The 24,122-nt window shown below is 41.6% G+C and overlaps 2 protein-coding genes across 8 annotated transcripts in view; both read right to left on the reverse strand.

The window, feature by feature from the left end:
• Positions 1 to 8,122, reverse strand: part of LOC147623122 (uncharacterized) — a 46,820-nt gene extending 38,698 nt beyond the window's left edge. For 2 of the 5 annotated variants that reach the window (XM_086821180.1, XM_086821179.1), the window contains exons 1-3: positions 7,983 to 8,122; positions 7,744 to 7,870; positions 2,464 to 2,586 (exon numbers count right to left, since the gene is read on the reverse strand). In XM_086821180.1, coding sequence (XP_086677306.1) covers positions 2,464 to 2,586; positions 7,744 to 7,870; positions 7,983 to 8,037 — 305 coding nt within the window. In that variant the 5' untranslated portion in view covers positions 8,038 to 8,122. The remainder of the gene's footprint in view (positions 1 to 2,463; positions 2,587 to 7,743; positions 7,871 to 7,982) is intronic. The other 3 variants (XM_086821183.1, XM_086821181.1, XM_086821182.1) reach the window with 3 other exon arrangements.
• Positions 8,123 to 22,990: 14,868 nt separating this feature from the next.
• Positions 22,991 to 24,122, reverse strand: part of LOC147623123 (propionyl-CoA carboxylase) — a 96,089-nt gene continuing 94,957 nt past the window's right edge. Inside the window, exons 11-12 of one of the 3 annotated variants that reach the window (XM_086821184.1) lie at positions 23,940 to 23,979; positions 22,991 to 23,790 (exon numbers count right to left, since the gene is read on the reverse strand). In XM_086821184.1, the coding sequence (XP_086677310.1) occupies positions 23,116 to 23,790; positions 23,940 to 23,979 (715 nt within the window). In that variant the 3' untranslated portion in view covers positions 22,991 to 23,115. Of the gene's footprint in view, positions 23,803 to 23,939; positions 23,980 to 24,122 lie in introns of all 3 variants that reach the window. The other 2 variants (XM_086821185.1, XM_086821186.1) reach the window with 2 other exon arrangements.

Genomic DNA, 24,122 nt, shown 5'->3' on the forward strand with positions numbered 1-24,122 from the left:
TCCGATCCACTGCCCCCTTCTGTCTTCTGCTGCCGGGACTGAGGCCGTCTGCAGGAGTGAAATCCTTTGAGCCAAGACTCTATGTACTGCGGGAACTGAATGGCAAATGCTGCTAAACTGCCTGGAAATACCTGAGTCAGCCCTGACCTGCCTGTGGAAACCTTTCACCTACCATCTCCGTCGTACCTGAAGCTCTGAACCTCCTGAGGCGATGTTGGAGCAAACTTCCGTCTTCTGTGGAAGAGAAACCCCCTGCTGCTACCAGTTGAAGTCCAAAACTTATGTCCTCCTTTGATGATGGATGTCATTCTTCCCTGAGAGTTCATGGGCAACATGTATGCAAGACTGACTGCTAAGATGTCTATTATGCAAGCCATGTGCAACCCTATATGCTGTGCAAGAATGCAGATGGATGGGTTACTGATACAGACCTAAGGAAAAATCCCTAAGGGTGGCTTGCAAAATTTTGAGAGCTGGGTTTAACTGTGCGGAAGTGATAAAAATGATGTCTGACTGAATGACTGATGAACTGAACGTGCTCTAAGGTTGGTTACCCTGTAACGCTCTAATACCAATGTGGCATGCAGCGGAAGTCTTTGTATTGGAAGATCCTGTCACACAAATGCTCACACCGTCTTCTGTATCCTGAGTTTCGTGAGTTTAGCAATCCATTTCATTACTTCAAACTTTAAAGAGATGAGAGAGAGAGATATGAGAACTGTACACCAGATTGGATCCCGAATTACCCACTGAAGGGTCCCCTATCCCGATAACGAGATAGTATTTGCTTTATTACTTTAGAGAGAATGACTTTGGACTGTAGATAAGCCGAACGCAAGATCTCGGAGGATCGGAGAGCGGCTGATCTGTACACTGCTGTAGAAACACCTCAATGACTTGATCTCGAGCCTATGCACTCTTTCCAAGGGCATGAGGAAGGGCTGCACACCTAAGGCTCAAAGAAGAAGAAAGTGGACTGTTCTACACACTGTTAGAATGCTGAAAACACATATGAATGCTGTGTTACCTTCACCAGATGACTGCTGAATGTGTGGATGATGCATAGAAGGCTGGACACTGAAGCAAACAACTGTTTCAGGGCTGGAATCTGCTATGGACAGAAACGCTGAACTGTAGAGAGGGCTGAGGACTGAAACGCATGAGCAACTCTCCCGCTTATGCAAAGCTCTGTTAGCCTATGTGTGGCTAAGAAAAAGGTGAAGCTCTCCTTTCGGCTTTACCTTGATTCTCCACACCTCCTCCTGGTAGCCTAACGCTTAGCTCATCCAACATGATAGGAGTGGTCTACAACCATGATACACATTATCATGAACACCTTGAACATTCTTGAAAGCATGGGTTGGACCATCAAGGCCAACAATCTTTTGAACCCAACCAGCTGCTACCAGTACATTATGGATGACTATAATCCTCATGAGAACATTAACACATTCCTCCATTTGACAAGTTAATTATTCTTCAAAATCGTGCAAGCTTAACTCGTGTTTGTGGCAATTATCATTGGAGACAACATAATATTCTTCTTCATTTGGACCAAGACATAGCGTGCATACATTTTGATCTTCCGTCCTCTTGCATCAGAAAGATCTTGCCATGTTAGTGTTTGGCCCACCATGGTTATTGTTATGGCTGGTTTATAGACTGTAATACTCCTTGCCAGAAAAGCCTCCCAACATTAAACAAGCTCTGGTAAAGTTCAGGATCGAAAAGTGATTTGTATTAGTCGTTCTCTCTGATATCCAGTCCTTGGCAACAAACGCATTAGGGATTAGGGATTCAGACCTGTACCCACTTCTGCTTCAAAATGATCTTTCAGCCAGCTTTGCCTGTAAAACTCGAAACTCTGTTAGTTCATCCGACCACTCAGGAGGAGCTGGCTAGCTCACCACCTAGCCATAGCTCCCTAAAAGAGCACCCCTGTGCATAGGGCTGGACCAACACCATGCTTCAACTCCTGACCCTAGCCCTAGTGTCTCATACCAGCACAACCCACCACCCAAGTGTAAGGCTTGAGCCAAATCGAGGCATGACCCAAGTCTTGACTCCACCCGCTTTAAGCAATGAGAGTGACCTTAACTAATAGGTCACTTTAAACTAGCTCATTAATTAGTAGCTTACTTGTACTCAATGTCCCACAATTAAACCACTAATAAGCATTAGTCTAACCTCATTGCCAGTCTACTTACAGCGAGATCAGCAGATGAGTGGCTTACACAGCCAAAGTTTTGATACCAGGCAAAACTCTGCATGAGAAGCACTGATGCTGAAACACGAGACTTAACAACAGCAAGATGTTTATATGAGAAGCCCACACATTTTCCATCTTCCAACTCCACTACATTTTCATCACATTAATCACTTTAAAAAGCATTTGACACAGTATTAGCAACCAAATTTTTGTTGGAACCAGCAATTCTTGATCATTGTTTTGATGATTGATACTTGACACCAGATGGAAGAGAAATGATTGGACCCTCTGCTAACTCCTTTTGCGCTCGTCTCCTCTCCCCTTCCTCCCGAGCCTCTTCCAAATTGGTAAATAGCTTTGGTGTTCCATCTGCTACACTGTAAGTAGGCTTATTAATTTGAAGGAAAAATTATAAATTGTCTTAACATAATTTCTTTTTTTTTTAAAGAACACAACAAAAACAGCAAAAATGAGTGGTAAATCCAAATAGTAAATCCTACAAGGTGCTGGTGTACCGTAAGTGTCTGTGATTGGCCTAGTGAAAGCTCAATGAAAACTAAGGGCTGCATATTGAGGTGTTGCAAGTGTTATAACATGGCAAAGAACTCATCCATTGTATCTAAAGGGAAGCTGGATCAGAACAACTATCTTGCTTGGAAGTTCATAGTGAAGAGTCTTCTTCAAGGGAAGGAGCTATAGAGCATGGTCCCAAGAGAGTTCATAGTGAAGAGCCTTCTTCAAGGCAATGAGCTATAGAGGATGGTCCCAAGAGAGAAGCCAACATGAACAAAAGAATCCAACAGCAGCAAGCATAAGAGCCTCCAATAAGAAGGCAAGCCATGTGATGCATTACATTGGGATTTCTGTGTCAAATTGTATGGTTGGACACATATGCAAGATTGCAAGACACCAAAGGAGGCTTGAGTAGACTCTCAACATCACTGACTACATCTAAAAGATTACAGGCAGCGTTGTGGAGCAACTTGGATTCATTGGATTCAAAGTGGAAAATGATGACCTCTTCCACGTAACATTGCAAGGCTTGGGCAAGGTCTACAAGCCAATTGAGACCCCCATCTGAGTGAGAGAGAAGTATCCCACATTCCACAGGCTCACTTCCCTACTCATCTATGATGATATGACTCATGAGTTTGGTCTTTGATGCCTTATCTGATAGAGCCTCTAACTAGCCTTTCTAGTAGGCAAGAGGAGAGGAAATACCAGAGGTTGCAAAGAACAAAGAGGAAGAGGTGGAGGTGGAGGCAGATTTGGGTAGCAAAATGCTCAAGCAAGAGGCTCCTTATCAAGGGTAAAATGCTGGTCAACACAAAGCTAAAGAAGCACACGTCATAAGCATCCCACACTTGGATGCCGTGGACATACTACACCGACTTAAGTGCAAGACCCTAAGGTGGGAGACCAGGCATTTTGTGAGCCCTTGCCCGGGGACGAGTCACCAATGTACCGCCATGCGGTAGACAGAGTCGTGTGCATCCCCCACACATTAGTGTCGTGCTTGTCCCCCACTCATTTGTAACCCTCTTGTATGATGTAATGTCTCATGTCATCCCGAACACTTATTAGGCCACCTAGGTGCCCGTCGTCCAGTCATCGTCAAATGTCAAGTTCTGGTGTGTGCGAATCCACTTATTTGGTACTACTGACACCACACATTTTTTTTATTTTTTATTTATTTATTTATTTATTTATTTTTGGGGGGGGGGGGGGGGGGGGGGACTATGGTCTTTAGGGACCAAATGGCCACCCAAAAGGGGCAATGGACAAAACTAGGTGACCAAGACCATGGGCAATGGCCCATATGAGCTACAAGGGTCGGCCAGCTCCCCAGTCCCTATAAATAGGGCACCTACAGCCTTAGGCATCCATCTCATCATTCTTGCACACCAAAGGTTGATACCACTGGCTAGAAGGCAGTCCTCAGCCCCAAATGCAAGCACATAGAGGTCAACATCAGTCCCACATCAGCATTGGAGGCTGGAGCATAAACACAGATCTAACAGCCTGTAGAAGCAAAAAACGCACATCATCTTGCTGTCCAGAAAAGGTTACATCAAAGGGCCAGCATTCATCCCATAATCATCAGCCTTCTGCAAGTCATATGGTCAGTATAATCAGGGTTTAACAGCCCACAAGGTCGAACTTTACATTCATACAGCAATATAACGCGGAGACCCTTCTGAGGGTGTTTTTGGGACCCAATACTCTCTCTCTCTCTCTCTCTCAAATTCAGTTTTGAAGATCAACTAAAAGGTTCCTTGAAGCTTCTGCATGTAACAGCAGAGGAGGCTATGGCATACACGGAGGTAGATCTCAGAAGCAACAATGGAGGGTTAGGAGGTAGATTTCAGAGGCAACAATGGAGGCTTGGGAACTCCAATTATTGTGGCATACCTGGACATTTAGCAAAAGAGTGAGAAAAGAAGCAAGCACACATCAGAACTGGGAAGTTGCCTTCATCTAACTATGCATAAATGATGCAAGGAGGAGCACTTATTTGCCATGACGCATGTGATAGCAACATGTTAAACAAATGGAAAAAAGCATGGTACATAGATTCTTGAGCCTCCAATCGTATGACCAATCATGGGGAATGGTTTACAATTCTGAAAAAAGCTAGGAATCCATCAGTTGTCAACACTGGTTGAAGAGGCTGAAATACATCAAAGAGCCAGAGAACTCAAGGAAGCACCGGTTTGGAGGAATCTGTTGGGACCAAATGGCTGGCTTGAGACACATAGAGTGTGCCTGCAACTGGCAAAGGCTCGCACTGAATTACCACGTGGCACCATTGGATGTGGTAAACCATCATAATGGCAAAACCGTCTCGATCCCAGGCTGGGCCACATGGTGGACAACTTCTAGAGCATTCGATGAAGCGCTTGAAGGAACCAATCAGCGAGTGAGCCGACCAGGTCCCAGGATCACCAGAGGATTCCACCAATGGGAGATCAGTTCATGGAGACCAATGGTCGATGCCATGTGGCAATGTAGCCTCTAAATAAGGGTGTGGCCCATCATTGTAAAGGGTTCTGCATTCTGAAGCTTTAGTACTCCTCGGCAAGATTCCTAGATGGATTGATGCGCTATATCCCTATTACACAGCTCTAGTAGATCCAGATGTTGAAACCTCCAAAAATTAAATAAGATTAGATGGTGAGACAGTCACCAAATAGGTTCAAGAGATGACAGCCACATTGGAGGCAGCAGGTGATTCAGACTGGTTCCAGCTTCACATTGTCCGGACAACTTTGACCGATGCCACCTTGTGTGGAAGGACTACTTGAAGCACCATACGGTCTGGACATAGGACGACTGTCATCTGGCGAACCTCAAGAAATTTATTGCCAGTGCAGGTTGAAGCAGCAATGTGAGAAAACTGGGTGAGAAGGTAACCAACTACCTAAACTGCTTCACAAAGCTGATGCTTAGGTTCCACGAGACCATCTAGACCTCAGAGCAAGTAGACGTGTGTGGATGACTTGAAGCTGTCCTTGCATGCAGATGGCATCAACCCCAGTCTCTCGATTTGTATTGCCACGATTCCCATGACTCTAGAAATCACAAGCCGGGAACTGAAGTCCACCAGTAGAAGGGCAAGGAGATTTCCAAGAATAAAGTTGTTCCGGGAACTCAAGTCCACCAGTACAACTCCAATGGGGGAGTAGAACAGGTACAACCGCCCATCAAATGTTTTAAAAGTGACTTCACAGAGCACACTACAAAAACATGTGCAGGAAACATGGAGAAGCCCCTTGTGCGCTCTGTTGACCTGCTGGTTGGCGGTTGTGCGCCTATTAGGCAAGCACTGTTGTATGCCTCATGCGGGCGGATGGGTTATGCACGGCTGGTGTCGGTGTCGATGTCACTGTTGTACGTCCTGTTGGCTCTGATGAGATGTAGGTGAGTATGCATGGGCATGAGGAGGCTTGGTACGATATGACAAGCTAGCCAATAGAATCTGAGCTCTCATACCAATGCTGTGGATTAACCTCCATCACCATAGCATAAAACTTGGCAAATAAAGCATAAAAGCAAGATATGCATGACAAAAGAATGGGTTCAATCTCTCCCCATGCATAAGTGAGCACGCTTCTTCATGCATGTATTTATATATTAGCAAAAAGCAAGTGCTCAAGATAGCTTGATACATTCCACTTTTGGGCTATTAATATCAAAAAGTAACTTGGTCTCCAAGCTTGGTTATTTACATTCAAATTGTAGTAATTTAATTACATGAAACTATGGGTGGACGACCATCGACAGACACCAAAACACGACGGCCGTGCACCGATCAAAATCCATCGCACCCATGCTACTCCGTGCACTGATATACTCACCAAAAACACGACACATTAAATCTCGCTTATTCGCCCATCACGATGCGACCAATACTCTATTAAATCTCGCTTATCTGCCCATCACAATACGACTACTGCTCTATGCTCTCGCACATAGCTAGTCACGACCGTGCGGCAAATGAGCATTAAAAATATCAAATAATTCCATAATTAATTCCACAATTCACATTTCCATAACAGTGTGCTGTGCTAACCCTAGCTGTTCTGCAGCCCACCTATGCTAACATATTTCGACAATAATTGTGACCTGAAAATAGATGGCCGACCTAAAAACGACTTGTCATCCTATCCCTATATAAAGGAGGTCAAAGGTCATTGTAGGACAAATATCTCACAGATCGAGCAACCCGAGGTAATTTTAGCCACAAATGCAGGCATCTAGAGAGCATGACCAAGCTCTAGAATCAAGATCTTTTGTATGCATAGTAGGTTAGGATACATGAATTGAATCCAAGTCTAGCTAGATCAAGAAACATTGTACATATTCACGTTTTGGAATATTAAGTAGATTAGAGTTACAACTCGTCTTCCTTGTGTTTGCTAGGCAGTAGTGTTAATCTCTCTTGCTTAGCGTTAATCAAGATCATGCTTCTACAATGCTTGTAACATTCTAATTCTAGTGGTGGTATTTTCAACGCTTGTGATATTCTAATTCTAGTGGTGGACTTTAAAATACTTTCAGTTTCCATTTCAATTTGCAAGCAAATAAAAGAAAATCTTGAAACGTGGTAACTTCCCCTCCTTAAAGCTTTCCGTTGAAAAGGTTGCATTTGGTATTTGTATAAAAGGCTTTTAGTTTGTGTGTTTAATAAGCCTTTGGGAAGATAGAAACGATAATAATTTTAAAACTAAGGTCTTTCGGAGCAAAATTAGAGAATGGGATTGATTTAACATCAGCTATTTTCAATTTATGCAGCATGTTTAGGTACTATGAGAATGGCAGGAAGTATGAGCCACTCCATTAGGGCGACCTGTGTAGAGGCATGTGGGCAAAGATGACCTGTTGATCCACCTTAGGTAGCATGCATTTCAAGTCATAACCACTGGGGCGCTATGTTAAGTATCACTAAACAAACCCATTACACTCTCCAAACAAACATTACAATGCATAGCTGAATAATAACAACATAATCAGAGGCTCTAAGAGGAACTTACTATACTGCCTCGGGTGCAGCTGAAGCGAGATATACTGAACCCAGTATTGTAGAGGGGGTGAGAATAACAAGGCTTCGCCTTGTGCTCGCATTGCTTACTTGCCCTTCTTTGTCATGAGCAGAACTGCCTGCGTCCAACTGTTAATAACCCCCCCCCCCCCCCCCCCCCACACACACACACACACACACTTCGCCTTCTTCTTTTAAAAATGGTGTAGAAATCGTGTGAATTGTACAGACCTGCAAACACTGAGCGGTAACGAAACCGATGATAAGAGCCCACCACGGAAGCCATGACCACCTCCACAGAAACTGTATTCCTAGAACCTTTCCACACTGAACTCACGGGCAAAGGTTCCCATATTCATAGAATCTTTGCCCATTTGTTCATTTTGGATAGATTAGTTTTTCTTAATTTGTGTAGCTCCCTAAATTTTGGATTATTTTTATCTTGCTTCTTTAGTTTGGCAAGTAAATCCAAATCTTGATATGAATTCAACTCTCTAAAAAATTTCTACCTTACATCGATGACCAAAACCTTGGTTGTCACTAATTTGGCTTCCCCACCCAAGTCCATCTACGGATCAACATCCTAGGGTTCCTTCTATCATAATAGGGTGACCTTTTAGTGGGTGTGGTAAAATAAAACCTAACATCATTCGCACACCTATATACCCACATGGTGCCATAAATAACCCTACTACTCTCGCCTCCCTACACCAACTACCCCCTGGTGATCCAAAACCTCCCCGACAAAGATGAAGACCACCTCCCAAACAACAACCCCCTCAAGAAGGAGTAAGAAAGTACCTTGGCTAGCCAGAGAACCAACAATGCCCAAGCCAAAACATGGCAACCACCATCTATCAAAAACCCCAATATTAAGGGAAGCACACCAACCAACGGGAACCACAAGCACCAAAACTTCATCCACAAGCAAAGCCCTATTGGATCCAAGTTGGATCCCCACAAAGTTGTTAATAGCCTAGGGCTACTATGTTCCCTCACATCTGGGTTCCAAAGAAGAAACCCTCACCCCTAAAAATTCCATCAAGTGCCAAACCCAAGATGGGGGTGGCTACTAAAAGTCGTACCTTTGGCACCATCCTCAAAGCCTACACAAGTATGGAAAGCAAAAGCCATCCCTCCTTAGGAGCCAACACTTTGTGCATAAGTTACAAGGTTCCCTGAATACCAAGCATGGTAAAGCAATGCCAAGTTTTGGGAGGAGGCATTACCTATTTCCACTTTTAGCGGTGTTGAACCACCCATGGTGCCAACCAACAAAGAGTGTCCACCAATATCTGTCTCATCGACACTATTAAGCTTCTCCAAGTTACAAGTGGACTACCACACACCCAACGCCATGCTGCAATACTAACTAGAAAAGATAAAGCCTAATCAAGTGCACCAGCAAAGTCAGCAGGTAGCAATGATGGCCATCAAGCCATCATCTCATGGATGAGCAAGAGATTTTGTGCTCTTACTCAATAAGCTCACAAGGTAACCCTCAAAGCCTAGGCCTACTTCACTTATACATATGTAATGTAGTAAGCCCCAACAAACGAACAAAGAATATGGTCCCCAAAAAAAACTTTATTGACTTTTTTTAATAACACATTAATGTCATTATTCTTCTAACATAACTGTTGGAATTAGGGTTGCAGGAAAGCACACAAAGCTTGGAGAAGAAGAAGCAAGAATGCACACAACACATAATGTATTAGATTGTGTCAATGAACAAAAGATAAGTTAGCCCTAGAAGGATGGGCGTATATACAACCCGGGGGAAAAAACCTCCTAAAGAGGGAAAAAGTGCCCCGGCGGTCCACAAGCCGGGGGAAAAAACCTCCTAAAGAGGGAAAAAGTGCCCCGGCGGTCCTAAGTGTGTTCACACACATCACTGCCTATATATATATGGCAACAAATCCCCCCTGGGAGTGATGGTGTGAACGAGAGCTGGCACTCATGTATAGGGGAGTGCCATGCCCGAAGTAGATCAGTCCACAAAGGGCTGCAAGCCGCCCAAAGCTTTGCAGAAAGCTTCGAACTTCTCACGAGGAAGCGCCTTTGTGAAAAGATCGACGAGGTTGTCCTGTGTTGGCACATAGGCCAAGCTAATCTCTCCTGCTGAGAGACATAGTGATAATGCACCTCAATGTGCTTTGTGCGAGCATGAATAACTGGGTTTCTCGCAACTGCCAATGCACTCTGACTGTCAGTGAAGATAGAGGTGGCAGACTCCTGTCCAACACCCAAGTCAGCCATAAGCCGTCTGAGCCACACACACTCAACCGTAGCTGTGAAAGCTGCCCTGTACTCAGCGTCACAACTAGAAGTGGCCACAGTAGGTTACTTCTTGCTCAACCAAGATATGCATGAGCTACCGAGCATGAAACAAAAACCACTTGTGGACACTCTTGTGTCATAGCAACCAGCCCAATCTGAGTCCGAAAAAGCATGTAAATCTAGCGGCAACGATCCCCCCTTAGGATAAAACAACCCAAGATGTATGGTGCCACTCAAGTAGCGAAAGATACGTTTAACTGCCTTCCAATGCTGAGACCCTGGGCTATGCATAAACCTGCTCACCTGTGAGACTGCAAACTGAATGTCCGGCCTTGTAATGCATACATAAATGAGGCAACCAATAGCTGTCTGATAAAGTGTGACATCAAAGTGATCTCCAGCATCATGAAGACTCAACTTCAAACCTGTTTCCATTGGAGTAGCAATAGGCTTGCAGTCTTCAAGGCCAAATCTCCGCAACAATGTCTCAATATACTTTATCAAACACAAAGCAATACCTCCATCACACTGCTTAAATTATATCCCCAAATAATGATGCAAATACCCCAAATCTGACATCTCAAAAGAGGCATTCAAATCAGCCTTAAAATCAGCAATATGACTTTCATTTGGTCCTGTGAGCAGCATGTCATCGACATAGAGAGCAATGATTAGATGTACATCATCCACACATTTAACATATAAAGTGCTTTCTGTTGGACTATTCTGAAAACCATGTGCAGTCAAATATGCATGTATCTTTTCATACCAAGCTTGTAGCTTGCTTTAAACCATATAAAGCCTTTTTCAACCTGCACACTTTGTTTTCCTGCCCTTTTTGAACAAAACCACATACATCTCCTCATGCAAATCTCCATTCAAGAACGCAGTCTTTATGTCCAATTGATGTACATTCCAACCATTATGAGCTGCCAATGCACAAATGCTACGAATGGTAGTCATACGACAAGTGGGAGCAAAGGTCTCATCAAAATCAATGCCCTTTTCTTGAGCATAACCCTTTGCAACAAGTCTAGCCTTATAGCGATCAACACTGCCATCTGGCTTTCGTTTCAACTTAAAAACCCACTTACATCCAATGGCCTTTTTACCAATAGGCAAATCACATAAAGACCATGTACCATTCTTCATTATAGCATCATATTCACTTTGCATTGCAGCCAACCAATTTTCTGATTTTTGTGCCTCATCAAATGAAAGAGGTTCTTCCTCTTCACACATACTAGACACATCCAAAGCATAACAATCTAATGCATAAGAGGCATGCTGAAAACCTGAACGAGTACGACTAGATATAGGTGCATCAATTTTACTATCACGCAAGGTTTGCACCAGCCATTAAGGCATACCTCTAGCCTGCTCATTTTTAGCCCTATCCTCAGAAATTACATCCTGTAAATCTGCATCAGAAATGGGCTGATCTATGATATCGTTTGATATCTGCATAGGCTGAATATTTACCTCATTAGAACTTACATTTGAATTCCCACCTGTAAACAGAGGCAACAATGTATCAAATACATCCCGTGAGCTCACACCTGTCTCTTTGGTACATGATAACAAAGGCTGCACAGCATCTTCCACAAAAACAACATCTCGACTAATCAAGATATGCTTTGACTCTACGGATGATACAATCTGTAACCCTTGCTCTCAACACTGTAACCAACAATAATGCATTTGACAGCCTTATCATCCAATTTTCTGCGTTGTTGCACAGGCACTAAAGCATAGGCCAAGCAACCAAAGACACGCAAGTGACCAATAGAAGGCTTCCTGCCATGCCAAGCTTCGTATGGAGTAATAGACTACAAGGCCTTAGTGGGACACCTATTGAGTACATATGCAGCACACATGACAGCCTCAAGCCAAAACGCATGTGGCAAAGCTTGGCTCTTGACCATACATCGTGCCATCTCCATAAGTGACCTGTTTTTCCTCTCAGCAATACCATTTTGCTGAGGGGTATACGGCACTGTACATTGGTGTTTTATCCCACGACTAGCCAGAAATGCATCAAACTTTAGACAAGTACTCCCCCCCTCGATCAGAACGGAGGGTGCCCACAGTACAATTGGATACATTTTCAACCATAAGAAAAAACTATTTGAAGTACAAAAACACTTCGGACTTTGCCTTCAGTGGATATACCCATGCATGCCTTGAGTAATCATCAATGAAAGTCACGAAGTACAAGTGTTTACCAAATGACGGAGTTTGCATAGGCCCACATACATCACTATGTACAAATTGCAATTTGCGAGTGGCCCGCACAGAACCATCCTTTGGAAATGCAGAACGCTGCATTTTGCCCAAAATACAGCCTTCACATGTTTCAATGGTGCCTCAAGAGGGGGCAATGAAGCAACCATATCAAATTTCTGCAAACGCAGCAAACTAGCAAAGTTCAGATGACCAAAACGAGCATGCCATAGTTTTGCATCTGAAACTGCCTTTTCATTAGAAACTGCATTTGCTGAATCTTCCACACACTTGTCATAAGAATTGAGCCTATACAGCCCACGAAACAAGGTGCCAGATGTAATAATCGTATCACCAGAAGTCAAATCATGAACAGTACATCTGTCATCCACAAATTTGACTACAAATCCAAGTCTAGCAAGCGCAGAGATAGACAATAGATTCTTCTTTATCCCTGGCACATACAAAGCATCTGAAAGTGTGAAAGCGCTGCCATTTGCAGCAGTAAGCATAATTTTACCAACGCCCTTTACTGGGTAAGAAGCATTATTGGCACATGTGACAGTATTCCCATTAGAGACAGCCTCAAGACAAGTGAACATATCATGATGTGAGGTAATGTGCTTTGTAGCACCACTGTCAAAATACCATACATTAGAGTCAACAGAAACTGCCAAACATGCATCATGTACAGATGGGTCATACAGGCAATACACGCTAAACGCCCATTCTGTATCCTGTACAACATTTGCAGAATCTGCATTTGTAGAAGCATCCGCTATTGTGGCTACATTTGACTCTTTCTTCTTTGCCTCTTTAGCCTTTAGCTTAGGGCAATTCTTAATGACATGATCATTTGCCTTACAATAGTTGCACCTGGTCTTTTTCTTGCCTTTATCAAGAGCCTTCTCAGACTTATTGTTGCTACCTGTGGAAGGAGAAGAAGTTGCAGACCTACTAATAGGAGAAGAAACAGTGGAAGGGGCTGCCTTACCACTTCTTCTCTGCTGGGTAGCAATAAATGCTTGATCAACTGCACGCTGCCTGGCCCTGTTTTGCCTGGACTGCGCTTCTTGCAAGAGCTTGTTGACTAAAGTATCATACTTGATAGCATCAGGTCTGTCCTCAGCAAGAAGTCTCCACGTGGAAGCAAAAGTCTAATATGTCTCAGGTAAAGCATCAAGAACAGTCTGCACAAGAGAATGATCAGGAATAATCTCACCTGCAGAAATCAACTGTTCTTTGAGATCTTTAATCTCAGCAAGAAAAACATTCATGTCATCATCTTCTTGCATAATCTTCAATTCTAGATCTTTACGCAGGTAAGAGATTTTTGCCTCGTTACGACCTGCATACAAACCAGCTAGAATATCCCAAGCCTGCTTTACTGTTTTAGCTGAACGAATATGTGGGGTGATGTTACGTTTGACAGAAAGTGCAATCAAGGCATGAGCCTGCGCATCTTTACCATCCCAACGAGCTTGTTCAGCAGTGGGTAAAATAGCAGCAACAGTAGAGCTGCTAGAACCTGCAACATCCTCAACAGATCCTACATCCACAGAACTTGGACGTACATCCATACCCTGCACAATGTTCCACACTCCTTTTGCAACCAAAACATGCTGCATCATGTATGCCCAAAGTGGGTAGTTGCCGTCTCCATCCAGTTTGTCTTCAGCAGACAACATGCGAAATACATCATTGCTGTTATCAGCCATGGCCACTAACTGAAACTGATGCAAAAGCTACTTGTAATGAAGCAAAGACTGAACAGAAAATAACTCGTGCTATGTAGCACGGTCTACAATAGAGCACGTATGCCTGTTTTGCAGAAAACTGCACTGTCAAAATTTCTGCACAAAATGACGAAAACACTTGTGCAGAACTTGAAATGTAAAAATGGAGCCCGAAACGACCTCGGATGCGATTTCTGAGAACGCGAAGCCCTACGAGTCTATTTGCAGAGTATAGGGACCTGCAAGCGCTCGTGAAAGCTCACCTCAATCGGAGAACGTAAGTCGGAGGGTACTGGCAGCGTAGCCCTGGGAGCCGATACCTGCTCTGATACCAATTGTTGGAATTAGGGTTGCAGGAAAGCACACAAAGCTTGGAGAAGAAGAAGCAAGAATGCACACAACACATAATGTATTAGATTGTGTCAATGTACAAACGATAAGTTAGCCCTAGAAGGATGGGCGTATATACAAGCCGGGGGAAAAAACCTCCTAAAGAGGGAAAAAGTGCCCCGGCGGTCCTAAGTGTGTTCACACACATCACTGCCTATATATATATATGGCAACAATAACTAATGTTGTTATTTGTCACTAATGCATCTTTTTCACTATTCACCACTCACAACAAAGTTTCACCTAATGCGTTATTGGCTTTTCTCAATTAGGTCATTCTATCATTGTTGTTACTTGTTTTTTTCCACATACATCATTATTCACTCAAAAGAAAAAAATGAGTTTGCTCAGCAATACAGTGACCTTGAATCCTCAAGAAAAGGGATGAGAGGTGTACGTCAAAGAAAGCAAAAAATGAGTTGAAGAAAGTAGAGGGAGGAAGACATACAGGCGCACACCATCAATCCCCATAACACAGACTATGCAAAACACCTGCATCATTTACAAAAGGCTTAAACTTTGACACATTTTGTATGCAAAGGCACTCACATGCACAAATACCTGCACCATAGCCTTATCCATCGACAATCCAAGACATCTCTAGACGGGAGGGCCATGTTAGGTGGAATCTTGGTCCATGATACGATCCATCACTTAGATTCCCTCAAATGTGTAGGAACCTCCTAGATCTTTAGATATACATCATGCTTATCCTCTCCATTACCCTCTTCTTTGACTATACCACCCTTGCCAACACTAGCCTCTCCACCACATGACCATATAACAATCAAGATGCAGCTTCACATTAAGAACTTCCCCACGACAAAGACTACACGATGATTCCCAACCCCATAGTAGTAACCACATGCCACCTTGATAATCATGCTACCTCACAAGTCATCCAAAGACTATTTCAAAAAACCTTGAAGCAATGGTGGATTAGTCTCTTGCCGATCATTTAACCTTGCAAGATAATTTCATAGACCATCCACATATCTCCAAACCCAAACGTGAATGCTAGCGACTTATACATATAAGACACTTTTAACAGTAAGCAATGGTGGATAATCATTCCCCTTTGCAACAGAATTTGCGTGAGTAGCAATGGATCATTCCCCATTTTCAATAGTCCCCTCATCGTGTGAGTGCTCTTCCCTCTTCTCCCTACTCTCTTGCATGAATTATCTTGCACCACTTGATGGATGCTTAGCCAGGATTGATTTTACAAGCTCTCTCTTTGCATGAGTTTCACCTTTCATATTGCCTCTTATGACTCACAACCACCATGAAGAAAACCCTCTTCTTACCTCCATCAAGGCAAAGTTACCAGATACAACTTTGATACTCTGGTTGTGCAAAGGAAAAGTTGGCAAAGAAACAAAGGCGTTTCAAACATTGAAATCTTAAATATCTTAGCCTCTACCTCCCATAGTCACACCAACACTCTCTAAGGAAAGACCAACAGGCCCCACCATCTACAATAGGGACAACTCAGCCATTCGGCAACAATGTAATCGTCACACTTCATTGAATCAAGGACCTATACTTATACGAGGCGATGGATTTGGCTCCATCCGCATAAAGATTTCTTTAAGAAAGAGATGTGAAACCTTAAGGTGAAACCTTAAGGTGTTCGTTCACACCTGGATGGCCATGGGGACAAACCCAGATACCTGAATGGCCATGGGGACAAACCTAGTGGGAGCGCCCATGGCATAAGTACTTGACCTCAAAGTGTAGCACTATTAAATATCTAACAAACTTTCCTGTAGAGTACAAATGTGAGGTTTACAAACCTCTGAAAGGAAAGAGGCCCAAAGCTTTTCGGAAGGCCTCAAACTTTTCATGTGATAAGTCTTTAGCATGAAAAGATCTGCCACATTACCGTGTACTACAATAGATCATATTGATCTCTCCTACATGGAGTCTCTCTCTAACATAATGCACTTCAATGTGCCTAATCTTGGCATAAAAGACACGATTATTAGCAACAACTGCCATTGTGCTCTGATTGTTGTCAATGAGAATAGGAGGAAAATGGGAGTAAGGGTGTCTGAAGGGACACAAATGTTGAGAAATATGGTGCCATGGAGCACAAGGAAGGTAAGGAGTGAGTGTAAGAGCAAGCTATCACATGAGCAAGCTAGAGTTATCCCACATGAGCTAACAAAGCCAAGATGTATCCACCTCATATAAAAGGGGCCACTTTCAAGTAATCAAATCAAACAAGCTCTCAAGTCTTTCTATTAAGTACAAGTCTTATAACCTAATTGAACTTGAGTCTAAAGCTTCATTAGTTAGGTTTTCATCATTATGTGGGTACTTGGAAAGCATCCTCCTTCCTTAGTTTAGGATTTTGCCATCATCTCTTTAAACCACGAGCTTCCATAGCCATAGCTTAATGGTATCAGAGCTTAGGTTAAGATCTCTCATAGCTACATTAGTCTTCAGTATCTCATTAGCCATTTAATCTAGTATTAATCATCCATTAAGCTCACTAATCCTACCCTTATCTACATCCATTGCTTGTGGCATGTTTTTCTTGAGCTTGCCATTAATAATCCTTGCACCCATTTGTTAAACACTTTTTTAAGTTGTTATTCTCCTCAACCAAGTGAAGGCGTAGAGAAAGATGACCAAGCATTATCACTCATTGGGTTACACTTAGGGCCTAATCTCATTCAACCACATTGATCCACAAGGATAAAGCCAAAGATGCATGAGAAGAGTTAAACTCGGTGTTTGGAGCTAAAGTAAAAAATCAAGAAATTCATCTCAAAATTGAATTCTATGGGCTAGAAATGAATTTTAGTGAGTCACTAGCACAATTTGTTAGTAAGATGAAATGCATAATGACACAACTAGATGGCATAAACGCCCAGATAGGAGATAAAGATGCATTAACCATTCTCTTAAAAAGCAGGCAAAAAAAGTACAATGCATTGATGACTACACTAAAAAATTTGCTAGAACAAACCTTTGAAAGATGTGTCTCCTCTCTTCTTGAAGAAGAAAAAGAGCTAAAGCAAGGAAGCACCATTGTGTAATATGGCTTCTAACCCATCTAGGCATAACCCTAGATTCATTTATTGTTGATCTTTCAGCATCATTAATTGCATCTTCCAGCTAATCCAAAGTTGATGCATCAAGTCCTTGAGCATTCCCCCCTTGCATCAAACAAGGATGAGTAGGCAAAATCTGTTGAGAATTAACAAATAGTGGCACATGTAATAAACCATCAAACATGTCCAAAGAATTTGTAGAAGTATGTTTATTGAATTCCATCTTCTTAGTGAGAGAATGTAGAGATGATAATCTTTGCTATTGGCACTGTAGTCGATAAAAATGCATTTCATTGCCTTAATCAGCAAGCTTAATTGGATTTTGTCTAGCACATGTATATGTCCCAAACATCCAAAAACACACGTGTTCAACCTTAGGTTTTCGATTGAACTAAATCTCATAAGGAGTGAGTCTTAAAAGCGTTAGTGTCACCACATAGGTAGCACATAGACTTCCCTCCAAAAATTGTGTGGAAGCTACTGACCTTTAGCCATGCATCTAACCATCTCCATGAGAGTCCTATTGCATCTCACACCATTTTGCTATGGTGTATAAGGAGTTGTACACTGATGCTTAATGCCTTTTTGTGCCAAAAAAAATTTAAATGCATTGGACATATATCCCTCCCCCTCCCCCCTCTTTATCTAAACGGAGTGTTTGAATTTTTAAGCCAATTTCATTTTTAGCCATAGTAACAAAATGTTGAAAATGAGAAAATGTCTCTTATTTTGCTTTCATAGGGTAAGATTGGCTGAATTTGCTATAATCATCAAATGAATGTAACAAAATATAGAATTCATCCGAAAGAAGTAGTTTGCATTTTGACCACACACATCTCTGTGTATGAGCTACATTTTGTGATCAGCTCAATCCATTGCATACTTTGGGAAAGTTTGGCGAGCAAGTTTACCAAGGATACATCCTTCACCAACATATCTTGGTGGTGGATCAAGATGAGGAAGATCCTCTAACATCCCATGCTGCTATAAAAGCATCAAACCACTAATAGAAGTTTGGCCAAACCTAGCATGCCACAACTAGGTATCTTTCAGTGCATTAGAAGTGTCTACCAAGACAAGAAACATCATACTTGTCATACATGTCTAACTTGTACAAACCACCTATACCACAATATGACACATGGTAGATAAAATCTGTAATCATTTGTGATTTTTTAATTGCTCAACAATCCAATCACTCGACTGAGTAATTGTCACTCTAAGCAATCGTGAATAGTTCAATTGTCTAGCTTTTACAATCACTAGCATGAACAATTGATGACTTCTTCAATTGTTCGTTCTGTAGTTCAATCGTCTGTAGGTTTTTCCAATCATCGATTGCACTAGTTCACCAATCACCAACTTCTCCAATTACTACACAGGGCAATCGCTCTAATTTTCCAATTGTGGCTTATTCAATTGTCCGATTTTACTTTTTTCCATCGTCGGATTCAACTTCTTTAATCGTCTGATATGTGAATTTATACCCCTCTGATTGTTCACATCTCCAATCGTCTAATCTTATAGTTCAATTGATGATTTCCCTAGTCTAATAGTTCAATCCAATTATCTAATTTTATGTTCTCCAATCAACAATGCTTTATCTCCAATCGTTCGATTGGAGACTCTAATTGGCGACAATTTGACTAAGATTTTTTAGCAGCTTTTTAGAGAGTTCATCACAGCAGTTTGTCGACTTCAATTCAAGCTTTATTTCATCATCTTTCCTTCTTCAATTCTTCATAGTCAAGTATTGCCAACAACTCTACAAATGATTTGTTTGGTATTCTTTCCAAATAGAATAAATTGGAAGGGTTAAATTACTCCCTATGGAGTTTTATAGTTAGAAATGTCCTTGTTGCAAAGGGCTTATGGGTTCATGTCAATAGTGATGACCCATTGTGAGAGTTCTAGTAGCGATCAAAATAGCCAAAGAAGGTTACTTGTCGGTATTACAAAAAGCGCGGCCATGCAACTGAAAATTGCTTTAAACTTCAAAATAAAGAAAAGAAGAAGAAGGAATCCAATAAGGCTTCCAGCAGTTCTGCCTCTAGCAGACGATAAGAGTTCTAAGAAAGAGGACTCAGCTAATGTTGTTGTCCATCAAGACTTCTCACTTATGGCTGTTTGCAGTTATAATCATGAACAAGATGCATGTCTCAGTTTTGCAACTGTGCTGACAATTGGTTTCTTGGTAGTGATGCTTTTGATAATAACCGTTGGAGCTATTTTGATGAATGATAATTAATGGACGAATTACAGCGAGACGAACCTGAGCTACGTACTTGCTCTGCTGATGAATTAAGCCACCTAATGCCGTCATTGTTTGAGCTACACTACCTACATGATTGGACTGTTGTAGTCGTTTGTGGAGCATGTTGCAATCTGACTATATAGATGCGACTACAGCAGCCAATTGAGCTCCAAACCATAGAGAATTGAAATCTATAGGAGAGCAACAAGCTATGGAAGGCCTGTAAAGTTGTGTAGCTTGCTTTAATGAAAGCTTTAACGAACTAATTGAAACAAGCTATTGAAATCTTGAATACAAGCTATGAAAGCTTGTACATAGTATGGAGAAAACCAGAAAACAAAGCTATGGAAAAAACTTTACTCTAGTACCACTATTAGCTTTGATGGAAGCAAAGCTGCAAACACTCACTCACTTAATGTTCAAGAACACAAGGGAAAGAGAGAGTGTAGAAGGCTAGTTCACTTGGAGAAATAGCTCAAGGTATAATGAAGTAGAAAAATGAACAATAACCCTAAAAAACTGAGGATGAGGTTGCTTTTATACTAGATAACCTAAGGTGTCCGTTTACACCTGGATGGTTATGGGAAAAAACCCATTGGGACAGAAGTGCCTATAACATAAGTGCATGATCTCACGGTGTAGCATTTACCAAATTCTTTTGATTCAAATGTAGTCATAGTGGATACATTAATGGTACCTCTTGTGTAAGCCTTATTTGGCAAGAGGGTCCAACTGAAGAAGAGGGAAGTAGACATGGGGGATGATGACTATGCAATGTGGCCAACCGTCATTCTATGTTTGACTAGTGAGATACTCTACTTGCCATATTTCATTTAGCATGATGGATGCATAAGTGGTACCTCTTGTGTAAGACTTATTTGACAAAGATGGTCCAAGTGGAGGAGAGGGAGGCACGGGGGATGATGACCATGCATCTAACTGTTAATCCATTTGTCTAGTACTCACCATTTTTCATTTAGCATTATTATTATTGTGGATATTTACTTCTTGGATTATCTTGGATATTTAGTTTTTTAATGTGGAAATGGGGCATACATATGATTATTTTGTGTTTGGATTTCACTACATAATATGTGTACCTACTAACTTTTACAAACTTATTTTGGATATAGCATTTTGCCTTGTTATGCAATGTTGGCAAGAAAGAGTTCCTAAGCATTGTGTTGGTTCTTCTTCGACTCTTTTGTGGCCCATTGGGGATGAGGTTGTATTGATGGCCTTGAGATTGCAATTGGGTATTGCCCTCATGAGCCTCAAGCAATTTTTGGGGTACCCAACAACATTGACACCTTTGAGCCTAAGGTTGTCGTATCTTATTGCATCCTTTGGTGGTTCTCTTCAAAGGTTTGTTAGGGGTGAGAGCCTGTGGCATTCTTTGGTAGGAGCCAAATGTGAGTGCTATCCACAACTATTTGTGCAACTCTAGTTCTAATGATGCTTAGCAATTGCGCAAATGTAGAAAAACATTAATAAAATTCAAATTAAGCTCAACTCCTCTAGCAACTAGCTACAACAAATATATGCATGATAATCAAGTGAAAAGATATGATTTCTTGAGTGAACAATATCACGTGCAAGGTGCACATGTACATGCGTTCTTGGAAGGAATTCAACCCAATCTAGATGAGGATGCATGTGTGCCAAAGGATATTGAGCAAAGAAAAGAATGTAATGTTCTTTAGTTGCTTACTTCCATGTCTATTTGAGACCACCCTTGCTATAAAGAGTGCCCTCATTTCACCTATGTGGAAGGGATAAAATTTTGTTTTGGCGAGTGTTACATTGAAAATTGAAATTTAACACCAATAGGTGTAGCAAGTAGGGGTCCAAAATGGGCCTAAAACTTAGCTTAAGCAAGTAGAGGTTTCTTCCTAGACAACTTTAACACCCTAACCACTTCACTACAATGCCAGGAGGGTCCAATTGAAACACACAAAAAGAGTCCAATCCAAGATTAGAGAAGATTTCACTTTTTTTCAAGAAAATCACATACTTTCCTTTCACACATGATTTTTGAAAACATTCAAAAAGAGAAAAGAGGAGAGTAGGCTCAATGGCCTTTTCCCACAACCAAGTTTACTTGACCAAATGCATTGTGGATGTAACTTGGCCCCCATATGTGCACCTTTCTACTACATTTTAAAAAATGTCTTTTCACAATTTAATTTCACCAAATTCCCTTTCTAAATGGTGTTTTTCTCACAATTTAATTTCACCGAATTTCCTTGCTCTTTCATTTTTTTTTTAAAAAAAAAGGTAAGGTTAAGCTCTCTATCTTAATCCGAAAAACATGAGCTTTACAGATCAAATGTGATTCTCCTTCAAGAGCAAGGGTGGTGAGTATTAAAGCCTCTCCCAAATTGCAATATTTAAGTACCAAAACAACAATTGACCCACCCACCAACATGTGTTGTCAAAGAAGCTGCCACATCATGGAGGCATGCAGGCTGGGGCCGCCGCCAAGACTCTACCACATCATGTACTGGAGATGCACCTTGGGTGCCACCCTAAAAAGTGGGGTAATCATAATAAGGAGAATTGTTTGGTTGGTGTTCTCAAATTTTAATATCACAAAAAAAAAAACAGACCTGTAGGAAAAACAATTTTCTCCAAGGAAATGTGTCTGATCCAAGCCACTACATGCTCTTATTATAGCATTATACATGGTTGGTTGGGGAGTTGCCTCATCAAATTCATAGTCAATTTGATATATTTTCTAAAAAAGTTAAGAAGCAAGCAAACCTTTTTAACAGCAGCTAACATATCACTTTGGGCAGTCCTCATGCCCCACAAAAACCATACATCACTTTGAGAGTGTTCAGCTATCCTTAAAAAATGAGCTATCTTTTACATTCAAAAGCAATCACCAAAAATTTGTATGCTGTGGACACCTTACAGAAGGATTGTCATTGATATGTTAGTAGCTTGAAAAAGTAAAGAGGTTTAGAAATCACTAAGGCCTGCCATTTCTTTTTCTTGTGTTTCATATATGGTTGCATATAAAGTCACTCCATTTGATGCTATGGATGTTGTTGGCTATCTACTGTGCGTTGTCGATGCAAGAGCTTGGATTTATGTGGAACCGTTTGTACATGTGTAGTTGCTTGTTGCCATACGTGTGCTTGAATGTGCTTGCTTGTTTTGTGTACACACACGAGCGTGCATGTTCTAAAGTTTTCAGTTCTTTCATGAGCAGTTAGCTCATTTCAAAACCATGGGTTCAAACCCTGACATCTTTGAACCCCCCCCCCCCCCCCCAAAAAAAAAATAAAATAAAAAAAAATATTAATTTAAATTTCAAAATAGCTGTTGTACTTTACATCATATACTGGTATTGATGGATATTCCAATATTGAACACATCATGATTACAAAATATGGCATTATCATGCTTCAAAGCTAGTACTGGATAAGTGCAATTGTATCATCGTTTTCTGCTGGTAGAGTGACTGTTTGACATAGAATAAGGTCTGACAAGGACTTCCCATGCCTGTCTATACGGCGAGAACAGTTGACCCCGCCATCCAAAGCATTCCTCACAACGATATTCAAGGCGTGTATTCCTTGAGCTACATATATTTCAACCTGGATATCATCCTCAGGATCTTGTGCTTTATCGGACTCTAAATCTGGACTTTCATACCAACTGAGTGCTCCACTGCTTGGATGGTGATGAACGCTCCGATGATGACTGAAGAGGTTTCTTGTTACCTTTTCGACCCAGCCTCTTGTGATGATAGAATTGAGCCGTGAGAGGTCTGCTGCACAGTGTGGAATGAGGCTGAAGTTGACATCATTGCCTTTGTCACCTGCTCTGCTATGTGCAACCTTATACAGAGGGACTTCCACACCCCCAGGGGCTGGCAAGGAAGACTTAGACATGTGTGTAATCTCAACACTTGATGTTGCCAGAAACTGTGTCTTCCCAGAGAGGTCTGAGAACGAGACTTCAGTGTGACAGCCTTTCTTAGAAGGCGTACTTTGACACCCTTCCTTAGGTCCTTCTGGACAGACTTTGGATGTGAATTCTGCAGCCTTCATGTTCATCTTCCAAAATGTTTCCTCTCGTGGTACCTACAACAGGTTCTGGAACCCATCTTAAACCATTTCAAATTGATAATTCAACCATCTTCAATGTGTAAGGTGATAGTAATTTCAAAGATGAAATAGTCCTATGATGGTTTTCCCACTCATTACAGATGTGAAAAAAGTGAATTCCTTACCAATAACTTATCCAAAAATATCTCCTTTTTACACCCTACACTGCACAATATAAAGTGGAACAGTCAGTCTTCATCAGCTTAGGCTGGTTAGACAACACTCCTGCCCATGTGGATGGTGGAGAATTGGATGGTGATTGCCCATCCACCTTTGACAGGCGGCCTGGATGGCTCTCTTATGGGCAG

The sequence above is a fragment of the Cibotium barometz genome, chromosome 27 (genome assembly GCF_041138505.1).
Source record: "Cibotium barometz isolate CiBa-2024 chromosome 27, ASM4113850v1, whole genome shotgun sequence".
Lineage (NCBI taxonomy): Eukaryota > Viridiplantae > Streptophyta > Polypodiopsida > Cyatheales > Cibotiaceae > Cibotium > Cibotium barometz.